This window comes from Ictidomys tridecemlineatus, chromosome 15, assembly GCF_052094955.1.
Source record: "Ictidomys tridecemlineatus isolate mIctTri1 chromosome 15, mIctTri1.hap1, whole genome shotgun sequence".
In the NCBI taxonomy this organism is placed as follows: domain Eukaryota; kingdom Metazoa; phylum Chordata; class Mammalia; order Rodentia; family Sciuridae; genus Ictidomys; species Ictidomys tridecemlineatus.
In genome coordinates, this window is record NC_135491.1 from 16583320 (window position 1) to 16603217 (window position 19898).

Sequence of the window (19898 nt, forward strand, 5' to 3'; positions counted from 1 at the left end):
GCACTCAAGCACTCTGTCGCACACTACCATTGTGAGAGTTCCTGTTCTGTTATGTTAAAATGGTTGACGTTGCCATTTTATTATTTGTTTGTTTGGGGTTGTCTGGGGTCGAGCCTCAGGGTCTTTCCATCAAGCAACACTCTCGGTGCTAGATATTTATTCTGATTTTTAAAATCATAGTTCTGCTAGTTACCTAAAGAGGCTGTGTATTTTCCGTTTCCTTCTGTCAGGTTTTGCTAAAATATTTTCAAGCTCTCTTAAGCACATATATTTACAATTGTTGTCTTTCCGATGAGGAGATTTGAAAAGTGAACATTAGAGAATGTGTTGCGAGATCTTTCTCAGAGGAGTTATTGAGCTTGTCCTGGCCTGGGTTCCTTGGGGAAAGATACAGATGAGCCCTCCAGGGAGTACATGATGGCATCCTCCCCATCCTAGATTGTTAATACATTATTAATAGATGGAAGATTGAGTTCTTAAGAATATGGTTTTAGCAGATACTTGAAAATGTCTAGGCTGATCTTATTAAGCCTCGATTTGCAAACAATAAATGAATGTGAAGTAGGAGACAAAAGAAAATTCTGAGCTCCTTAAGATTTTTTGTAAAAATATTTAAAAATTCAAAACAAACTACTATTTACATGTTTATGATTGAGTTTATGTGAGGAAAGCAACACTCCATCAAAACAAAACAAAAACAATAAAAAGGGGCTGGGTTGTAACTCAGTGGTAGAGCACTTGCCTAGCACGAGTGAGGCATTGGGTTTGATCCTCAGCACCACATAAAGATAAGTAAATTAATTAAAGGTTTAAAAAAACCTTTAATACAAAGAACTTAAGTTTCTCCATATTTCCTTCCTTTTTTAAGAAAATTTTTTTGTTGGTGGACCTTTATATGTGGTGCTGACAATCCAACCTAATGCCTCACACATGCTAGGCAATTGTTCTACCACTGAGCTATGACCCCAGACCCTTCCTTTTTGTTTTGACTAAGTTTTGAGGCATTTTGAAACTCTATACTGAATTTTTAAAATATTTTTTAATTTTTTATTATTTTATTTTAAAGTATTTTTTAACTGTAGTTGACACAGTTCCTTTATTTATTTTATATGTGGTGCTGAGGATCGAACCCAGGGCCTCGCATGTGCTTGGCGAGCACTCTACCACTGAGCCACAACCCCAGCCCTCATACTGAATTCTTTACACCCCTCACTAAGGAGCCTTGACATTTTTTTTTCTTTTTTATGGGCTGGGGATTGAATTTTTTATTTTAATGTTTTTTTTTTAATTTTGAGACATAATCTCACTAATTGCTCAGGCTGGCCCACCTCCTGAGTAGCTGGGATTACAGGTGTGTGCCACCATGCCCAGTTAAGAACTGAATTTCTTTAAAAGATATAGGGCTTTTAGATTTCAATTTGTATACATTCTCTTAAGTTGTATTCTCAGGAAATTTGTTTTTTCATTTATATTGAATTTATTATAATGTTTATGATGACCTTTGAATGTCTGAAAAAAATTATTAATGATGTTCCCTCTTCCACTCTAGATAATTCATGTATTCATTCTCTCTCTCTCTCTCTCTCTCTCTCTCTCTCTCTCTCTCTCTCTCTCTCTCAGGGTCATGCCATGTTGCCCTGGCTGGTCTCCAACTCCTGGGCCCAGGAGATCCTCCTGAGTAGCTGGGATTATGGGTTCCCCTCACTGTGCTTGGCTATTTTTTCTCTATTAACTTGTTCAGATTTTTACTAATTTATTAACCTTTTTAAGAAACTAAATTTTTATTTTCTCTGTTGTATACCTGTATATGTCTACTTCAGTATGTCATCTCTGCTCTTCAGCCTTTCATTCTACTTAATTTATTCTTTGTAGCTTCTTAGCAAAAAGATATAATTGATTTAAAATATTTTAATCTAAGCTTCCAAAGTCTACAACTTTTCTTCTACTTTAACTATATTCCACAAATTTTGATGTGTTGTCATTATTGTTTAGTGGGCAAAGATATAATACCTAAGGAACAATATGGCTAACTTGCAAAGGATGGGTCTTTAAGCACTATTAAAAAAGGGTGGGGAGCAAAAATGGATGAGTGTATTCAGTTATACACACTGAATTGAAACTTTGGTACTAGGAATCAGAATATTTTATCATATAGCATTAACATAAAAGTGTGTAGTGTCAAAGGAATAGAATCACCAGCATTCAAGAGCAGCTTTGGGGGCTGGGATTGTGGCTTAGTAGTAGAGCACGCACCTAGCGTATGGTGAGGCCCTGAGTTCCATCCTCAGCATCACATATAAGTAAATAAATAAAATAAAGTTATTGTGTCCATCCACAACTGAAAATATTTCAAACAGTTAAAAAAAATTCTGTTAATCACCAACATCTTCAAAGGACCAAGAACAAAAATGTGTTTTCAGAGATCCAGACACAAGTGAATGAAGAGCATCTCCTCACGCTGCTTTCCCATGGTACTCAGGAGGGGCTACTTCATAATCACTGGCACTACACAAAGTTGCAGAATTCTTTGTCAGGTACTTGAGGAAATCGTAAAGATAATTCAGTAATAAAGCAAGGCTCTTCTCATCCAGAGGTGTATAGGCCAATATTGCTCCAATTCCTACAAATAATATTGTTCCAATTCCTACAAATAATAAGCGTAGATATGGTGCTCCATATACGTGAAACATGGGTGCATCAGGATGATCTACAAGAACCTCAGCATGGTGTGGTCTCTTGAATTTGTAGAGCAGTGGGGTGCCCATTGAAGTATTCTTTTTATTCCTGCCACAATTCATTAATAGCATATTTATTATCTATTTCGTCGAGATTTCTTATAAATTGAATAATATCTAGAATAGAATCCACATTCTGCTTTGCAGGAAGATAAAGGAGCTATTTTGTCAGGTAATCAAGTCCCAGTCATCAACAAGCCGTGGTTTTAGCTCTTCAGGAATCTTTACTTTAGCTTCAACTCTGTTCATAAATGTTTCTTCATTTTCAACAGTAGGATCTACTCGGGGCCCTTTTCTTCCAAGGAGGCGGAGGTGTCGCACTAATTACTGCCACCATCTCCATTTCCAGGTGTTTTCTGTTTTTTCTTTCTTGTTTTCACCTCAACCTTTTCTGTTACAGACTAGATGTCTTCTTTCCTGGACCCCCCCCCCCCGCCTTTCACCTTCCCCTTGCTTACTGCCCCCATTGGTTTTTTGGGGTTCTCGCTGTTTCTACAGATCGGTGTCCACGTACCTGTGAACTCTGCTGGTTGGAACCCATTCATCCCAATTTTTATTCCAACCGCTGTAATGTATAAGTATTTCACTTGTTTGTCCTTTATGGCAACCTTAGCACACTATGCTTCACAAAGAGGCCCATGAAAGCACCCTACTGGCTCACCCTCCTGGCATTTCAGCTTCGGGTCCTGCTTGAGCGCAGTTTATAAGTGACTCATTGCTGCCTCCTTCTCCCACCACCAGCGACTACCGCTCCCTACTCTCTACCTGACCCAACTTCGCATCAGAGGCGAGGTCAGGTACTGCAAACTCCACGTCTTGGGTCTGATTTGGAGTTTTGAAATTTCAAACCACTATTGTAGATTCATCTGTTTCTCCCTTTAGTTTGTTCAGTTTTTGCTTCATGTATTTTGAATCTTTATTACTTGGTGTATACACATTTGTGTGTCATTTTAATGAATTGACCCTGCTGTCATTCCTTTTATCTCTTAATACCAATTTTGTCTAATACTAGTACAACCAGGCCAGTTTTCTTGTACTTACTATTTGGATGGCATACCTTATTCCATCTTTTTTCCTTGAACTTATTTGTTATTTTACATTTAAAATGCATCTCTTGGGGGTTGGGGAGGTATGTAGCTCAGTTGATAGAGTGCTTTCCTCTTATGCACAATGCCCTGGGTTCAATCCCCAGCACCACACACACAAACAACAACAACAACAATAAAACATCTCTTGCAGGCAGTATGTGGTTGAGTTTGACTTAAAAAAAAAAATCCAGTATGACAATCTCTGGACCATTCACATTGATCATTAACTTGTCTGTGTTCATGTTTGCTTTTTTGTTGATTTCTATTTGTCCCATTTTAAAATCCACTACTTCTCCTTTCCTGCCTTTTTTGAGGGGGTAATCAATTTTTTCTGATACATTTTTTGTATTTGCTTTTCAGCTATATTTCTATGTATCTATTGTAGGAATTACAATAGACATTCTTATTTAACAGAGTCTGCTTGGAATTAATATTGTATCACTTAAGTATATGAAGTTTTAATTAGCTACGTACTTACTGGCTACTTGCTTCCTGTATTTTCATAGAGATGAGTCTTTTTTTGTGGATGTTGGTGATTTTTAGAGAGGGTCTAAGTTTCTTTGGGCCTTGCTAAATTGCTGAAGCTGTCCTCAAACTTGGAATTATCCTGACTCACTCTCCAGTCACTGGGATTACAAATGTGTGTCACCATGCCAGGCTTGAGGATTTTGTCTTTAATATTCAGTATTGTTATAGGCTGGAACATTCTGTGGCACACTGTGTAGGCATGCATTGTACGTAAGCACTTTGTACACATTTATTCATTGGTGAATCTGTTAGGTTAGTGATATCTCATTGTGGTTGTAATTTTTTCTGTTTTCTTGATAAAAAAAATTTGAGCACCTTTTTGTTTGAAGTGCTTATTTGCTGTTCCCCCCCCCATTTCCTATTTGATTATGTTATCTACTGATCTATAGGGGTTCTTTATATATTCTGGATGAATCTTTATTCAAATACATTATGAACATTCTCCCACTTTGTGTTTTGTTCTTCCATATTCTTAATCGTGTCTTTGGATAAAAATAGATTCTTAAACTTAATATGGTAAAATTTACCACTTTTTTATTTCTGGTTAGTGCTTTCTTAGCTCTTTTAAGAAATCTTTGGGGACTGGGATTGTGGCTCAGTGACTACGTGCTTGCCTGGTACATGTGAGGCCCTGGGTTCGATCCTCAGCACCACATAAAAAGAAAATTAAAAGTTTTTTTTTTAAATGTCCTCATTTGCTATTAAAAAAAAGAAATCTTTGCAAATTCAGTTCTATAAAGATATTGTTTTCCTCTAAAGAATTTGTTTTACTTTTTAGAATTTGATCTGGAATTGTTTGTGTGCAGTGTGAAGTAAGAGTCAAGAGTAATTTTTTGCCAGGCACAGTGGTGCACACCTGTAATCCCAGCTGCGCAGGAGGCCAAGATAGGAGGATCACAAGTTTGAGAGCAGCTTCAGCAAGGACCTATCTAAAAAAAAAACAAAAACGGGGGGGGGGGGGAGTGGGTGCTGGGGATTTGGCTCAGTGGTTAAATGCCCCTGGGTTCAATCCTGGTAATTAAAAAAAAAAAAAGGTAATTATTCCATTCATATGGATATGTGACTGACCCAATGCTCCTTATTGAAAAGATCATCATTTCCCAACTACATTGCAGAGGAACTTTTAATATAAATCAGATGACCACACATATATATGTTGGGCCTTTTTTAGGGTTCTTTATTTTGATCCATTGTTCTGATTTTTTCATTCTTAAGTAATACCATACTGCCTTAATGACCACAGATCACATTAACAAATTCAAAGAGAAAAACATTATTGTGCCAAAATGGCATCTGACAATATTCCATTGGCATTTCTAATAACAAAAGTAGGGTCTTCAAGAAACAACTGAGACAGTCTATTTAAACCTAGAGTAAACATTACACTAAGTGATTTCCATTAAATTTGGAGAAATAATTAGATGCCTGCTATCATCAATAATCCCACTAAACCTTTTCTGAAGGTTCTATTATAAGATTAATAAAATAATTGCTATACATATTCAGGAAAAACCAAAATTATATCTATTTGCAGTTAACAAAACTGTTTAGAAAACTAAGAGTCTAGTAAAACATAAAATTAAAAGATTAGACCTTTGAAAATCTTTTGTGATAATGAAAATTATTATTGCATTCATATTTAAATTTTAACTTGACAAAATCACCATAAATACAGATATAAGCCATAACCTGGAAGACAGTTAAATTCATCACTTATAACACGTAAAGGATTACTATCTGGATAAGAATATCACAAATCTTACATGAATTTTTTTTAAATGGGCAAGATGTGAATTAGCAAGTTGTTTAGACATGAAACAGATGTTTACAGATGCTTAACTCATTATTAATCAAGAAAATATTAAAACTCATACCAGACATGGATATAAGGAATTGCTTCACTAGTTAAAGGCATTATAAATTTACCATAATGCTACTCTACTTCTGTAGCAATATCTGGCAAGGGTAAAAGTGAACATAAATTGTGAGAGGATAATCTCGCTTTTTGATAAGCACCTTAGAAAAACTCTCATGTATAGCAAGAAACACAGAGATATTCGGTAAGGCATTTTTCACAGTGAAAAACTGAATATAATAAGAATATTTATCAATAAAAGGTTTAAATACATATACAGACAGGGCCTATGGGTTTTCTATTCCATTGAAAAAGCACCTTGTATAGACTGTGGAGTGCTGGATATCAAACCTCAGGGCCACATGCATGTTGGGCAAGGGATCTACCATTGAGTCATACCTTTAATCCCCCCAAAAAGCACCATTTTAAGTTTTAAAAATGCAAGCAGCTGGGTACATAGCATGTTAGTTGCTTTCTTTGCCATAGAACCATAGATCTGCCATAATGGAGACATTTCAATCCTTGAAGTACTTCTGGTAATGGCAACATCTGCCCAAGAACATCTGGAATAGGTAAGAGTTCTATATGAAGTCTGAGATGTTTTTGGTTTAGATAAAATGAAACAGTCTGTGAATCTTTTTATAGGCACTTAATGTGATTCCTGCCCCAAAAATATGGTATGCAGAGCTCCTATGCTTGTTTTAACAAAAACATTTTCTTCAAATACTATTAAGTACTATATTTTCAGAAAATTTCAGTAAATGTGCTGTCTCCAAGAAACCTCTGTTAACATGAAATTGTTACAGATTGTTACAAATTGTTATCAAACATCCATCTATAAGCAAAAACTAATTTTATTCTTATATCAGTAATTTTACTTAAGATATTTTGTGTTAATTTTACTCTTTATGAATACAAACAATTTGAAATCCTGAGTGGTAAAGATGTATTATTCCAGATGATGAATGATTGATTAGCGACAACTGCCCTATCAGAGCAAAATAGACTTGGAAGTACAAATCTTAAGGTATATCTTTAGTGGCATCAGAGATTTGGTTGAAAATAAAGAGTTGTGACAATATTCATTTTAATTTGTAGAAGGTGCTAAGGTTGAATGTGCACCCCAAAGTTCATGTGTTGGAAAACTTTATCCCCAGTGGGACACTCTTAAGAGGTGGGACCTGGAAGAGATGAATATGTCATAAGGCCTCTGTCTTCATGAATGGATTAATGTAATCATTTGGGAAGTGGGTTATTTATTGCAGAAATGAGTTCCTTTTCTTTCTCTCCCCACCCCCAGTACTGGGGATTGAATCCAGAGCTTTGCATAGCTAGGCAAGTGTTTTGCCACTGAGGCCTCTACCTTCATGAGAGGATTATCATGAGAATGGGTTTGTTATAGAAGTGGGTTTCTTATTATAAAAGGGAAAGCTTACCCCTCTTGCTCTCTCTCATCCTCAATTTATCCTTCCACCATGGGATGACAGAATACAAAGGCTCTCATTAGATGCCAGCCCCTCAATCTTGGCCTTTTCAACCTCCAATACCATTAGCCAATAAATTCCTATTCATTGCAAATTACAGTCCACAGTATTCTCTTATAGCAGCACAAAGCAGACTAGGCCAATAAACTTTCATGTTGAATTTCTATGTTTTCATATGTATAAATTGCTGAGTCTGGTCTTGAACTTGCAAGGAGGTCTCCTTGCTGGAATTACAAGTGTGAGCAAAGCTGATGAAGTTCAGATAAATGAAAATAGTTAGGAAAATAATGTAAAAAAACGTTGGAGGGTTGGGGTTTAACTCATTTGGTAGAGTTTTTGCCTAGTATGTGTGAGGCACTGGGTTCAATCCTTAGCAACACATTAAAAATAAATAAATAAAGGGATAATATCTGTTGCCTACAATTAAAAAAAATAATGGAGCTGGGTCATGTCTTTTGTCCAACATTGTTAAATTGTTCAAGTTAGAAATAAAAAAAAATCTAGGGTCTGGGGATATAGCTCAGTTGGTAGAGTGCTTGCTTTACATGCACAAGGCCCTGGGTTCAATCCCCAGCATCACACACACACACACAAAAAAAAAAACTAAAAACTAAAAACAAAAAAATCTAAATACATAATTAAATCACAAAGGTCAGAGCCCTATGTATTTCTAGCAAGATTATTTTATGTTTTATAATTATTTTAATAGATATTGCATTTAATTTACTGATACTTTATTAATATAGTCTGCATGTATCTTAAGTAAAATAGGTCTAGATTTTTCTTTTGAGATGGTATTCTTATCTTTTTTTTTGTTGTTAAATACTTATTTTTATTGTAGTTGGATACAATACCTTTATTTTATGTGATGCTGAGGATCGAACCCAGGGCCTCGAATGTGCTAGGCTAGTGAGTGCTCTACCAATGAGCTATAACCCCAGCCCTCTCATCTATTTTTATTATTGGGATATTTGCATTATAGAATAATCTAGAGATTATTAGTTCTTTAAAATATTTATTACCTGAAAAACTATTCTTTTTTAAAAAAATAAGATCATAACCACATTTCATTTTTTTCCGTCATCTATAGATCTGTTCAGGGTTTCTGTAATATCTTGAGCCAATTTTGATAATTTAGGTTTCTTAGGATAACTCATTCTCTGTTTGTTTATACATATGCAACTATATGTATGTGTTAACATATAACTTAAATTTTTTAAATCTCCTTGATATATTTAGCTATTCACCTTTCTCATACATAAAGCTGTAACTGATTTATGTTTTCCCCCCTCAATAACTGCCAATTCTGTATTAATTATCCCTGCAAAGAGAACACCCTTGGTTAGAGTCTACTACTTTAGACTTTAGTAGTTCCATTTATTTCTTTTATCATATAAATTACTTCCTACTACTTATTGTATCCATTAGCTTTTCATCACTGTGACGACATACCTGAGGAAATCAACTTAAAGGAAAGATTTAGTGTGGTTCATGGTTTCAGCTGGGTAGTTCCATTGTTTCTGAGCCTGTAGTGAAGCAGTACGTCATGGCAGGGAACATTAGTGGAGCAAAGCTGCTTACCTCATGGCAGCAGTGAAGAAGAGAGAGAGAGGCCAAGACAACAATATTTACCCTTCAAGGACATGCCACCAGTCACCTCCTTCCTCCAATTGAGCCCCACCTCCTAAAGTTTCTGCCATCTCCCAATATTGCCACCAGCTAGGGATCAAGTCTTCAACACATGAGCCTTTGGGGAACATTCCAGATATGCACTGTAACAAACATCTTAGTGTTTTTTTTCTTTCTTATTTTAATCTTCTAGCTTAAGTTAATGCTTATTTTTTCCATTATGTATCAATTGCCTGTTACGTGACAGTCATTTTGGTATAGGAAAAGGATGGTGAACAAGACAAACACTGGTTCCTCAATCCAGGTTTTCTTCTTTTTTTTCCCCGCCTCAATCCAGGTTTTCTAAATGCATTGTTTGGGGTTTTCTTTTAGTAGCGCTTTGGTGATTTCCCACAAATTTTCATTTGTAGGCAACACATTATTATTCATCTCTAAATATTTTAACACTTCAGATTTGATTCTCTACCTTAAAATTTTTATTATGGAAATTTTAATATATATGTAAAGATAGTAAAAATAGCACAATGAACCCTGTGTGTCTATTATGAAGAAATAACACAGCAACATTTTGCCAATCTTGTTTCATCTATTCCTCCCACATATTTTCAGTTACTTACAGGGATACTTTCTAAGGAATGCATCTTTAGGTGATTTCACTGTTATGCAAACATCACAGAGTCTACTTTGACACCTAAGATGGGTAATGATATTACATTAATGTCATTAATGACATTACATTAATGACATTAAGATAATAGGTGATAATATCTTATGGGATCAATGTTGAACATATGGTCAACTTTTTTTTTTTTTTGGTAGATGGACAGAACGCCTTTATTTTATTTGTTTGTTTTCATGTGGTGCTAAGGATAGAACCAAGTGCCTCACACATGTGAGGCAAGTGCTCTGCCACTGAGCTACAGCCCCAGCCCTGTGGCCCACTGTTGACTGAAAAATCATTATGTGATGCATGACTACATTTTAAAGCAAATCATAGGGCATGACATAATTTTACCCTTCAATACTTCAGTATAGATCTCTAGCACATATTTATACACACACCCATAATGCCAACATAATGCCTAACATAATGAACAATTGCTTAGTATCATTTAATACATAATCCATGGTTATATTTACACAATATATAAAAACATTGTCACTAATTTGTCCAAATCAGGATTGGACTGACTACATTTTCTGTACCCTTAATGCTCTGGCAGTTCAGGCCTTGATCCTGAAGACTCCTCCCAAGACTAGCTAATGCATAGATAGCAATAGTTCCCCTGTGAGTAGATCTTTGATATACAAATCAAACAATCCAGAGCCCATATTCCCATCCATGCTTTATCAAACTATATACCACATCAAAACTCCCCAGCTGTAAATTACCCTAGGGCCAGGTACTGAACAACTAGCAATCACCTCTGTAGCACAGAATCTGCCAAAATTATCAAACTATCCACCCTAAACTTACTCAAGTGTCTAGCCTGCCTTACCCATTCCTTCCCCCCAAATAAAACAATAAACAACAAATCACTAATAAATGCCTTGGGGCTTGCATTATCCTCTCTATTTCTGCTTTTACCCAAGTCTTTGGGTGCTTCCCCATATGGCCCTACATGCAAGCCATGCCTCCTTTCAGATAATAGAATACTAGTTTTAAGGATCTGAGAATAAACTTCTTTCTTCAAGACAATAATTTTTATGTCTATCACCATGCCTAATTAAAACAAATCCCAAGTACATTAAAATGTTAAAACACAAGGATACCAATATGTTCCATACACTGTACTTGATATGTCTATTATTCTTGACATAGGATTATGGTTCTTTTTGTTCTTGATATGTATTTTGGTTAAGAAATTAGACCATTAATTCAGGAAACTTTTCAAATTGTGGATTTCCTTATTTGCTTCTTTGTGTCACTAATCTGTTCCTTAGTTCTCCATGTTTCCTGAAAATGGGTAATTAGATTCAGAGACTAAATTGTAATTCTGAAGCAAATTTTTAGGGGAGAGGGATATTTCACAGGAGATACTTTGTATATTGATTGTATCACATCTAGAAAGGCATAGCTTGGCTGATCTAATTTAGAAATGTTAATGTAGATTAGTGGGTGCTGCCATTCAGCACCACCAATCATAAGCTTTCTATTAATCCTTCACCCATGGTCTTGTATCCATGGATATCTCCACCAAGACCCATTATTTTATAAATAAGCATAATTTTCAAATTCTATCACTCCTTTGAACTTTACCAGCTAGAATTCTCTATTAATAAACTATCCTTCATCAACTTTTGGTTGTTTTGAAATGCAGTTCATAAAGGTAAGGAAAGATTTAAATGTTCCAGTCTTTCCCTTTATTTATCAATAATGCACTAGTGTGCTCCACAGCTGATCAATGCATTTGGTTAGGAAAAAAAGCAATCAAAGGCTACAGTGGTCAAAAAAAAAAAAAAAAGAACACAGAAGCCAATATGAAGGGAGTCGAACTAGCCTATGTAGCATTTTTTTTTTTAAGTTACAAAGGAGTGACTAAACAAACAATGTAGGCAGGCGTGGTGGCACACAATTGTAAATCAGTACTTGGGAGTCTGGGATCACTTGAGCTCAGCAGTTTGGACACCAGCCTGCGGAACGTGGCAAAAAACTCAACTCCAATGGGGCAAAAAATGCAGGAGTTATAATACAGGTGAGTTTAAATTTACAAATAGCTTCCTTTTATGTTATCTTTTGTTAGCCTTTAATTAAATATTAACTAGGACCTGAGAATGTAGATTGTAGAATACCTGTTTTATTAATAAACAGAAAAATAATTTCTCATTTTCAGTATTTTAACAAGAATAAGGGATAAATGTTGGTAGAAGGCATATTTATATTCATTACTTCTATAGTCTTTTTTTTTTTTTTGATACCAGGGATTGAACCCAGGAGTGCTTAACCACTGAGAATAGTCTTTCAAGAGAATTCTCAAAAGAGTAATATTAAGAATAATGATAAAACAAAATATAGTGGCTTAAAACAACAGCCAATTTTTAAATTCTTCTATGATTGTGTGCATCAGGAGTTGGGCAGGGACTTAGCTGGTTGAGTCTTCTATTCCACATGGTGTCAGCTGAGGTTACTCAGTGGTGATCAGCTGGTCTAGAGGATCAAAAACTCTTTCACTCAAATATCTGGTGTCTTAAAGGGCATGTCTGGAACACTGGATTCATCAGGTATCTTTCCCTGTATATATAATCTCAGGGCTTCTCCATTTGCTAGACTTTGTTACATGACAGTTCAGAGCTTGAGAAAGTGTTTTAAGAGACGAAGTAACCTTAACAGTAAAGCATGGACCCAGAAACTGCACAGAAGTACTTCTACTATGTTCTACTGGACAAAGCAGTCACAGACTCTGCCCATATTCAAGGGAGGAAATATGGACTCCATCTGTTAATGGGAACAATGTCAAGAATTTGCATCCATTTTTGCTACAGTTTTATACCATCATTTTACAAAGAAGAAACTTCCGCCCAGAGCAGTTGTGTTTTCTTCAATATAACCAAAAGAAAAAAGTGATGGGATAGAGATAAGTATCTTTCCCACATCGTTATATTAATAGGATCAGTTACAACAAATGTGCTGAAGTGATGGTAGAACATATCAACATAGCCTTTTAATGGTATAAAACCCCTTACATGCCAAGTCAGCTACATGTAGGAAGCAAAATATTACATTCATAGAATGTTCTACAACATAGTACTGATAAGATTTTCTTACATTTTTACATTATGAATTTTCAGATGATGGGTAAGGTGTGAATGTTGTCTAAAGGCCTTCTTACATTCTTTACATTCATAGGGTTTCTCACCAGAATGAATTCTCAAATGTTGGATAAGAGATGAATTGAGTCTAAAGGCCTTCCTACATTCCTTACACTCAAAGGGTTTTTCACCAGTGTGAATGCTTTGATGTAGAGTAAGTTTTTGGCGCAATCTAAAGGCTTTCCCACATTCCTTACATTTATAGGGTTTCTCACCAATATGAATACTCTGATGTTGTGTAAGTTGTGAAAGTAGTCTAAAGGCTTTTCCACATTCCTTACAATCATAGGGTTTAACACCAATATGAATACTCTGATGTGAAATAAGTTGTGAGTAACGACTAAAAGCCTTCCAGCATTCCTTACATTCGTAAGGTTTTTCACCAGTATGAATTCTGTGATGGAGAATAAGATGATAACCACGACTAAAGGTTTTTCCACATTCCTTACATTCATAGGGTTTCTCACCAGTATGAATTCTCTGATGGAGTGTTAGTTGCTGTCTCACTCTAAAAGCCTTCCCACATTCCTTACATTCATAGGGTTTCTCACCAGTATGAAGTTTATGATGTACTCTAAGTCCAGAGCCACACAAAAAGTCCTTCCCACATTCTTTACATTCATACAGTCTGTCAGCAATATTAAGCTTTTGATGTCGAGTAAGGTGTGCATACTGTCTAAAGGCCTTCCCACATTCTTTACATACATAGGGTTTCTCACCAGTATGAATCCTCTGATGGAGAGTAAGTTGTCCTCGAACTCTGAAGGCTTTCCCACATTCTTTACATTCATAGGGCTTCTCACCAATATGAATTTTCTGATGTACTCGAAGATCTGGGCCACACATGAAAGCTTCCCCACAATCCTTGCATTCATAGAGCTTTTCTCCAGAATGAAGTCTCTGATGTCGAGTGAGGTGTGCAGTTTGTCTAAAGGTCATCCCACATTCCTTACATTCATACGGTTTTTCACCAGTATGAATTCTGTGATGAAAAGTAAGTTGCTGTCGTACTTTAAAAGCCTTCCCACATTCTTTACATTCATAGGGTTTCTCCACTAATTGAATTCTCTGACGTGGAGTCACAGATGTGCGCTTCTGATAAGCGGATACTTTTTCAGATGTGAGTTTCACTTGACTGAAGTATCCCTCTTGAGGTCCCTCTTGTCCTTCAAATTTTCTTTTGGATTCCCAGTCATTTTTTAAAATGAGGCCCTTAAGGCCATGGTTTTTAATTCTTTCCATTAGCTTCCACTGGGATAAATTTATTTCATAAATGTCATTTTCTGAAGATAACTTCTTGGTCTCACACCTGGTCTCCAAATCTAAAAGAAAAAACAAAAGCACACAAAAGTTTTCTCTTTCTAAAAGAAGTAAAGTTTTGGGGCTGGGACTGTGGCTCAGTGGTAAGAGTGCTCACCTAGCATGGGTGAGGCACTGGGTTTGATCCTCAGCACCATATAAAAATAAATAAAAATAAAGGCATTGTATCCAACTACAACTTAAAAAAAGTATTTCATGAGGATGCTGAGAGACTCATTCCAGATGTCAATCTGAGGTCTAGACGAGTAAAAAAAAAAAAAAAGTATTTCAAAAAAAGAAGTAAAGTTTCGACAGTGGAAACAAGACAAAAGTAATACTCAAACTCTAAATAATATGGGGGAAAAAAGCAAAAAAGGCAAAAAGGAACACCAGGAAAATGAGAGTTCATATAAGACAGGAAGACTAATGGTTAAGCATTTAAGCCAGTTTCAAGTTGAAGTGTGAATCAGAATTCCTGGGGAGCTTATTACAAATACTGAGGCTTAAATACCACCCAAACCATGTGCATCAGATTCTATATTCCCAGAGGAATATTTACTATTCTCCACATAATGATTCTGAAAGAGATGAAACATTAGGAATCATACTTAATTTTTTCTTTTCAAAAATGTCTCTTTATTCTTAAAATTAAAATTAAGCTCATTGTGGTTAACAAGGCCATTTACCTACATATATCTTAAACCTCTGTTCCCTTTATTGCTACCTGGAAAGGCTTCCTTTTGGACATTACGAAATCTCCCAACTTCTTTTCATCTCTCAGGAATTTGCACAGTCTGCTCCATCTCCCACAAATTTCTTGATGGAGCTCTTTGCATGGCTGGCTCCTTCTCGTCCTAAGCTCTTAGATTAAAAGTCACTTCCTTTGAGATCTACCCTACTTAGTAACTAAGTCTATGCTGTCATTCTTTATTTCTTGCCTTTATAACATATCCTACTTTTTAACACATATACTCACTAAATTTGCCTTATACATGATGGGCAATTGCATTACCAGTGGCCTTTAGCCCCAGTCCTATTTTTCTTATTTTTACCAATCAATCTCCTCAAGAGCATTAAGTAATGAATCCATAACACATAATTTTACTCACTTTATTCCCATAGTTATATAGTTATTCTGGATAGATTTATCTGCCCCTAGTCTCTCATACTTTCCTGTAATGATTAAATTCTCTCTTCATTCATTCAAGCTTGCTCAGCTAAATAAATAAATGGAAGAAGGTGGCTGCATATGTCCTTATCTATGCAGTATTCTCTGTACTACCCATTTACTCCTTCACATGGCTATGTGTTATTTTTTTGTCTCTACATTATGGCAAAGTTACTGAAGAATTTTATTTACTCAATTTCCCCTTCAGTTTATTATTCATTCATTTCACAAATATTCAACTGGTTTCTTTCTTTCCTCCTCTTACTCAGGTCTCTTCCTTTCTCTCATAGGCAAGACTATTTCAATATTTTCTGGAAACATATTAGTGATTTTTAAAAAATATTTATTTTTTACTTGTATTTGGGCACAATACCTTTATTTTATTTATTTTTCCTCTGGTGCTGAGGATCAAACCCAGGGCTTCACATGTGCTAGGCAAATGCTCTATCACTGAGCCACAGTCCCGGCCCCATACTAGTGATTTTTTGAGACAGGAAATCATATTTATATCTTATTGCAGTTCTTGTGAAATTCTTAGGCAAGAAATAAAAAATGTAACTTACCCATATGCACAACTATATTATGACCAATTTACATAAACATAACTATATTGCCTTCTTCCCCTCTACCCCAGCCTAAGGACATTGTTACCACAATCATGCCTCTCTCCATTGCATTAATTTCCTCTATTGATTCATTTGCATGAGCACACAAATATGCTGTAATATATCATCAAATACACTGCTTATAATCCATATCCTCAATGTTAACTATCAACATATTTCTTAGCACCACAACTTTAACCTTTAACTAAGTACATTTAAAAAAATTTTTTTAGTTGTGGATGGACACAATACCTTTATTTATTATTTTATGTGGTGCTAAGACTTGAACCCAGTGCCACACATGTGCCAGGCAAGCACTCTATCACTGAGCCACAACTCCACCCCCACAACTAAGTACAGTATAAATACAAAGTATTTCCCAGTAAATATCAGATAAATAAACTCTCTAGGCAAAATTCTAGTTTCAGAGTCAATTACAAAGAAGGTGCTTCAGGTCCATTTTAAAAACAATTGAGATTCTTTGAGAAAATTTCATTAGTCTTTCTTTTTATCACCAATTCCTGTTGGTCTTTTGTTGGTAATCCATTTCTGTCAGTATCCTTACAGTCAACTTTGCCTTTTTATTTTAATCATTGGATTCTTGTACAGCTTTTCTAGGCCATATGCGACTAACAAAAGGGGAAATCATAGGGTATATGTACAGCTCCAGAGAAGAATAGGAATGACAATACAAGGAATGCACACCCTGTCCCTGGCTCAAGCTCCTAAACCAAGAGGACCAAGTGGCCAAGGCAAAGTCCACATTTGGGAGGCAGGGAGGAGGACAAGCTGACACCCAGCCAAAAAGCACGTCCAAACAGGATGACAAAGGATTCTGTGTCAGCTTGAGGACATAATGGGATGGGGGAACTTTCAGGGCAGCTGCCCAGAACCAGAGCCTGGCAGCTGGGGCCACGACCTCAAAGAGTCATCTTACATAATTCTCCTAACTGCCTCCCCTATATCTCTCTCATCAACTCACTCTAATCAAGTTTTCATCCTGAAATAAATATTTACAAGGTCATCAGTATTCTCCATCTTACTAGAACCTGAGATCATTTCTCAGTTCTCACTCTACTTCCTCCAACTTGAAACATTTACTATTGTTTTTATTTATTTTCTCTCAGTGAGTGGATATTCCTTCTCTATCTCCTCTGTTGTCTCTGCCTTCAAAGGTCTAAGTTCTCCCATGAATTAGTTCTTAGGATTCTTTTTATCTCCTTTCTTCTATCTGCATCCTTCCTAAGTAATCACATCCAGATCCATGGATTTAATTCTAATCATAAAAGTAAAGATGCTCAAATATATATCCAGCTGTAATCTTTCCTGGCTCCAGATGGACATTTTCAATGACCTATTCAACGTCTCAAACTGAAAAAGTTAAAATATACAAAATCAGAAACTGTCAATGTCAACCTTTCAAGCTGCTTTTCCTTATCTTCTCCTCTTAGATAAATTGTGCTTCTGTTCAACCAGCTTTTTTTAAGCAAATACCTTATTCTCCCTCTCCACTTTTTGTTACTGGGGATTAAGCCAGGGGTACTTACCCACTGAACTATATCCCCAGTCCCCTTTTTTTAAATATTTATTTTTAAATTATAGGTGGACACAATATCTTTATTTTATGTGGTACTGAGGATGGAACCCAATGCCTCATGCATGCTAAGTGAGCACTCTACCACTGAGCCACAACCCCAGCACCTCCCCCAGTCCCCTTTTTTATATTTTATTTTGAGACAAGGTCTTGCTCAGTTGCTTAGGGCCTCACTAAATTGATGAAGCTGGTTTTGAACTCATGATTTCCCTGCCTCAGCATCCCAAGTTGCTGGGATTACAGGTTGTGTGCCATCCTGCCTGGCCCTTTCTCTCCACTCTTTACCACTTACTCCACTTGTAATCTCAGTAGCATATTCTTTTTGTTCTTTTCAGGGTTCTTTTTTTTGGCGGGGTGGTATGGGAGATTGAACTCAGAGGCTACTAACCACTGAGGCAATCCCAGCCCTTTTTTGTATTTTATTTAGAGACATGGTCTCACTGAGTTGCTAAGCGCCTCACCATTGCTGAAGCTGGCTTTGAATTTGAGATCCTCCTGCCTCAGTCTCCAGAGCTGCTTGGACTACAGGTGTGGCCACCACACCTGGCTTTTTCATGGTTCTAAAGATTGAACCTAAAGTACTCCATCACTGAACTATATTCCCAGCTCTTTTTATTTTTTATTTTGACACAGAGTCTTGCTAAATTACCCCAGTTAGCCTCAATCTGTCCTGTCTCAGATTCCCATGTAGCTGGGATTCAGGCATGCACCCACATGCCCAACCCAATAGCATATTCAGTATATATGTATGTATGTGTATGTGTGTGTATATATATGCTATAGATGGACACAATACCTTTATTTTATTTATTTTTATGTGGTGCTGAGGGTCAAACTTGGTGCCTCATGTGTGCTAGGGAAGTGCTTTACCACTGAACTACAACTGCAGCCCTGGCAGTACCTTCTACATGCTATGACTCTAACAGTTTTCTTTTTAGTGGTGGGGTGAATACACCAAAGATTGAACTTAGGGCACTCAACTGAGCTACATCCCCAGCCCTATTCTGTATTTTTTATTTAGAGATAGGGTCTTACTGAGTTGCTTAGCACCTCGCTTTTGCTGAGGCTGGCTTTGAACTCAGGATTCTACTGCCTCAGCCTCCCAAGCTGCTGGGATTATAGGCATGCACCACCGCACCTGGTTTCTAACAGCTTCTTAGTACTTCTTATCATTGTCAGTCTTATCCAAACAATCATTATGTCTAGTCTGAACAACTGAAACTGGCTCTATACTGATCCCTCAGGCTTTTGCACTCAATCAGAGGGATCATTTTATAATACAAACAATGGCTTCTGATTTTTCTGATTACATTATCTGATCTTTTCCTAACACAGACTTCATATCTCTTGTTACTCTTCTTTCTCCTTCTCTGACCACAATGGCCTTCATGTCATTCCTCAAACACAAAAGGCTGACTTCTTACCCAGAACATTTCCATCTGCTCAGAATGATCTTCTCTCAGAAAATTTTATGGCTTAAACCCTTACTTTATGTCTTTCCTCAAATATCAGCTCCTCAAAAAAACCTTCTCTTGAGGCTGGGATTGTGGCTCAGCAGTAGAGCACTCGCCTAGCATGGGCAAGGCCCGGTTCGATCCCCAGCACCACATAAAATTAAAGTATTGTGTTGTGTCCATCTACACCTAAAAAATAAACATTAAAAAAAATTCTCTCGTTTGTCCAATTTTCCGTATGCATGCAATACTTCAATAAAATTTACTTAAAGGTAGAACAGAAAAGGAAAGGGGAGTACTCATTTAAGATGTCTAACTGTGAGACAATTATTATTTGGGCTAAATGCTTTCTGACTAAACTGTTAACTTATTCACTTGAAATCTCTGCATTTCATTTTCTTTGAATGTTAATACTTGTAAATGTCATTTTACTACCTGAATTTGAATAAGAAAATAGGTTAGGATGGGGGGCAGGGTACTTTTTCTTTGGTAGAAAGGAAATAATGTAGGCACTAAAATTACCTTATTATTATAAAACTAGAGCTATTAGCCTAAAATGATTCTTCTCAGTCAGACCAGAATATACAGAGAACAAAATACATAATATGTATCTCTACACAAAATTTTAAGGAATCTTGTTTAACAAAAG

At 36.3% G+C, this 19898-nt stretch overlaps 1 protein-coding gene, 1 non-coding gene and 2 pseudogenes across 10 annotated transcripts in view; 1 reads left to right on the top strand and 3 right to left on the bottom strand.

The window, feature by feature from the left end:
- Positions 1-890: 890 nt before the first annotated feature.
- LOC144371017 (mortality factor 4-like protein 1 pseudogene) lies at positions 891-5230 on the bottom strand (annotated as a pseudogene).
- Positions 5231-5505: 275 nt separating this feature from the next.
- Positions 5506-19898, bottom strand: part of Zfp82 (ZFP82 zinc finger protein) — a 28103-nt gene continuing 13710 nt past the window's right edge. For 8 of the 9 annotated variants that reach the window (XM_040279473.2, XM_040279471.2, XM_021721221.3 and 5 more), the window contains one exon: positions 5506-14451. In XM_040279473.2, the coding sequence (XP_040135407.1) occupies positions 13082-14451 (1370 nt within the window). In that variant the 3' untranslated portion in view covers positions 5506-13081. The remainder of the gene's footprint in view (positions 14452-19898) is intronic. The other variant, XM_078033153.1, reaches the window with a different exon arrangement.
- LOC144371075 (UPF0729 protein C18orf32 homolog pseudogene) lies at positions 14465-18968 on the bottom strand (annotated as a pseudogene).
- LOC120888207 (small nucleolar RNA SNORD109A) lies at positions 14646-14683 on the top strand. Its single transcript, XR_005731705.1, has one exon. It is a non-coding gene; the product is annotated as a small nucleolar RNA SNORD109A (small nucleolar RNA).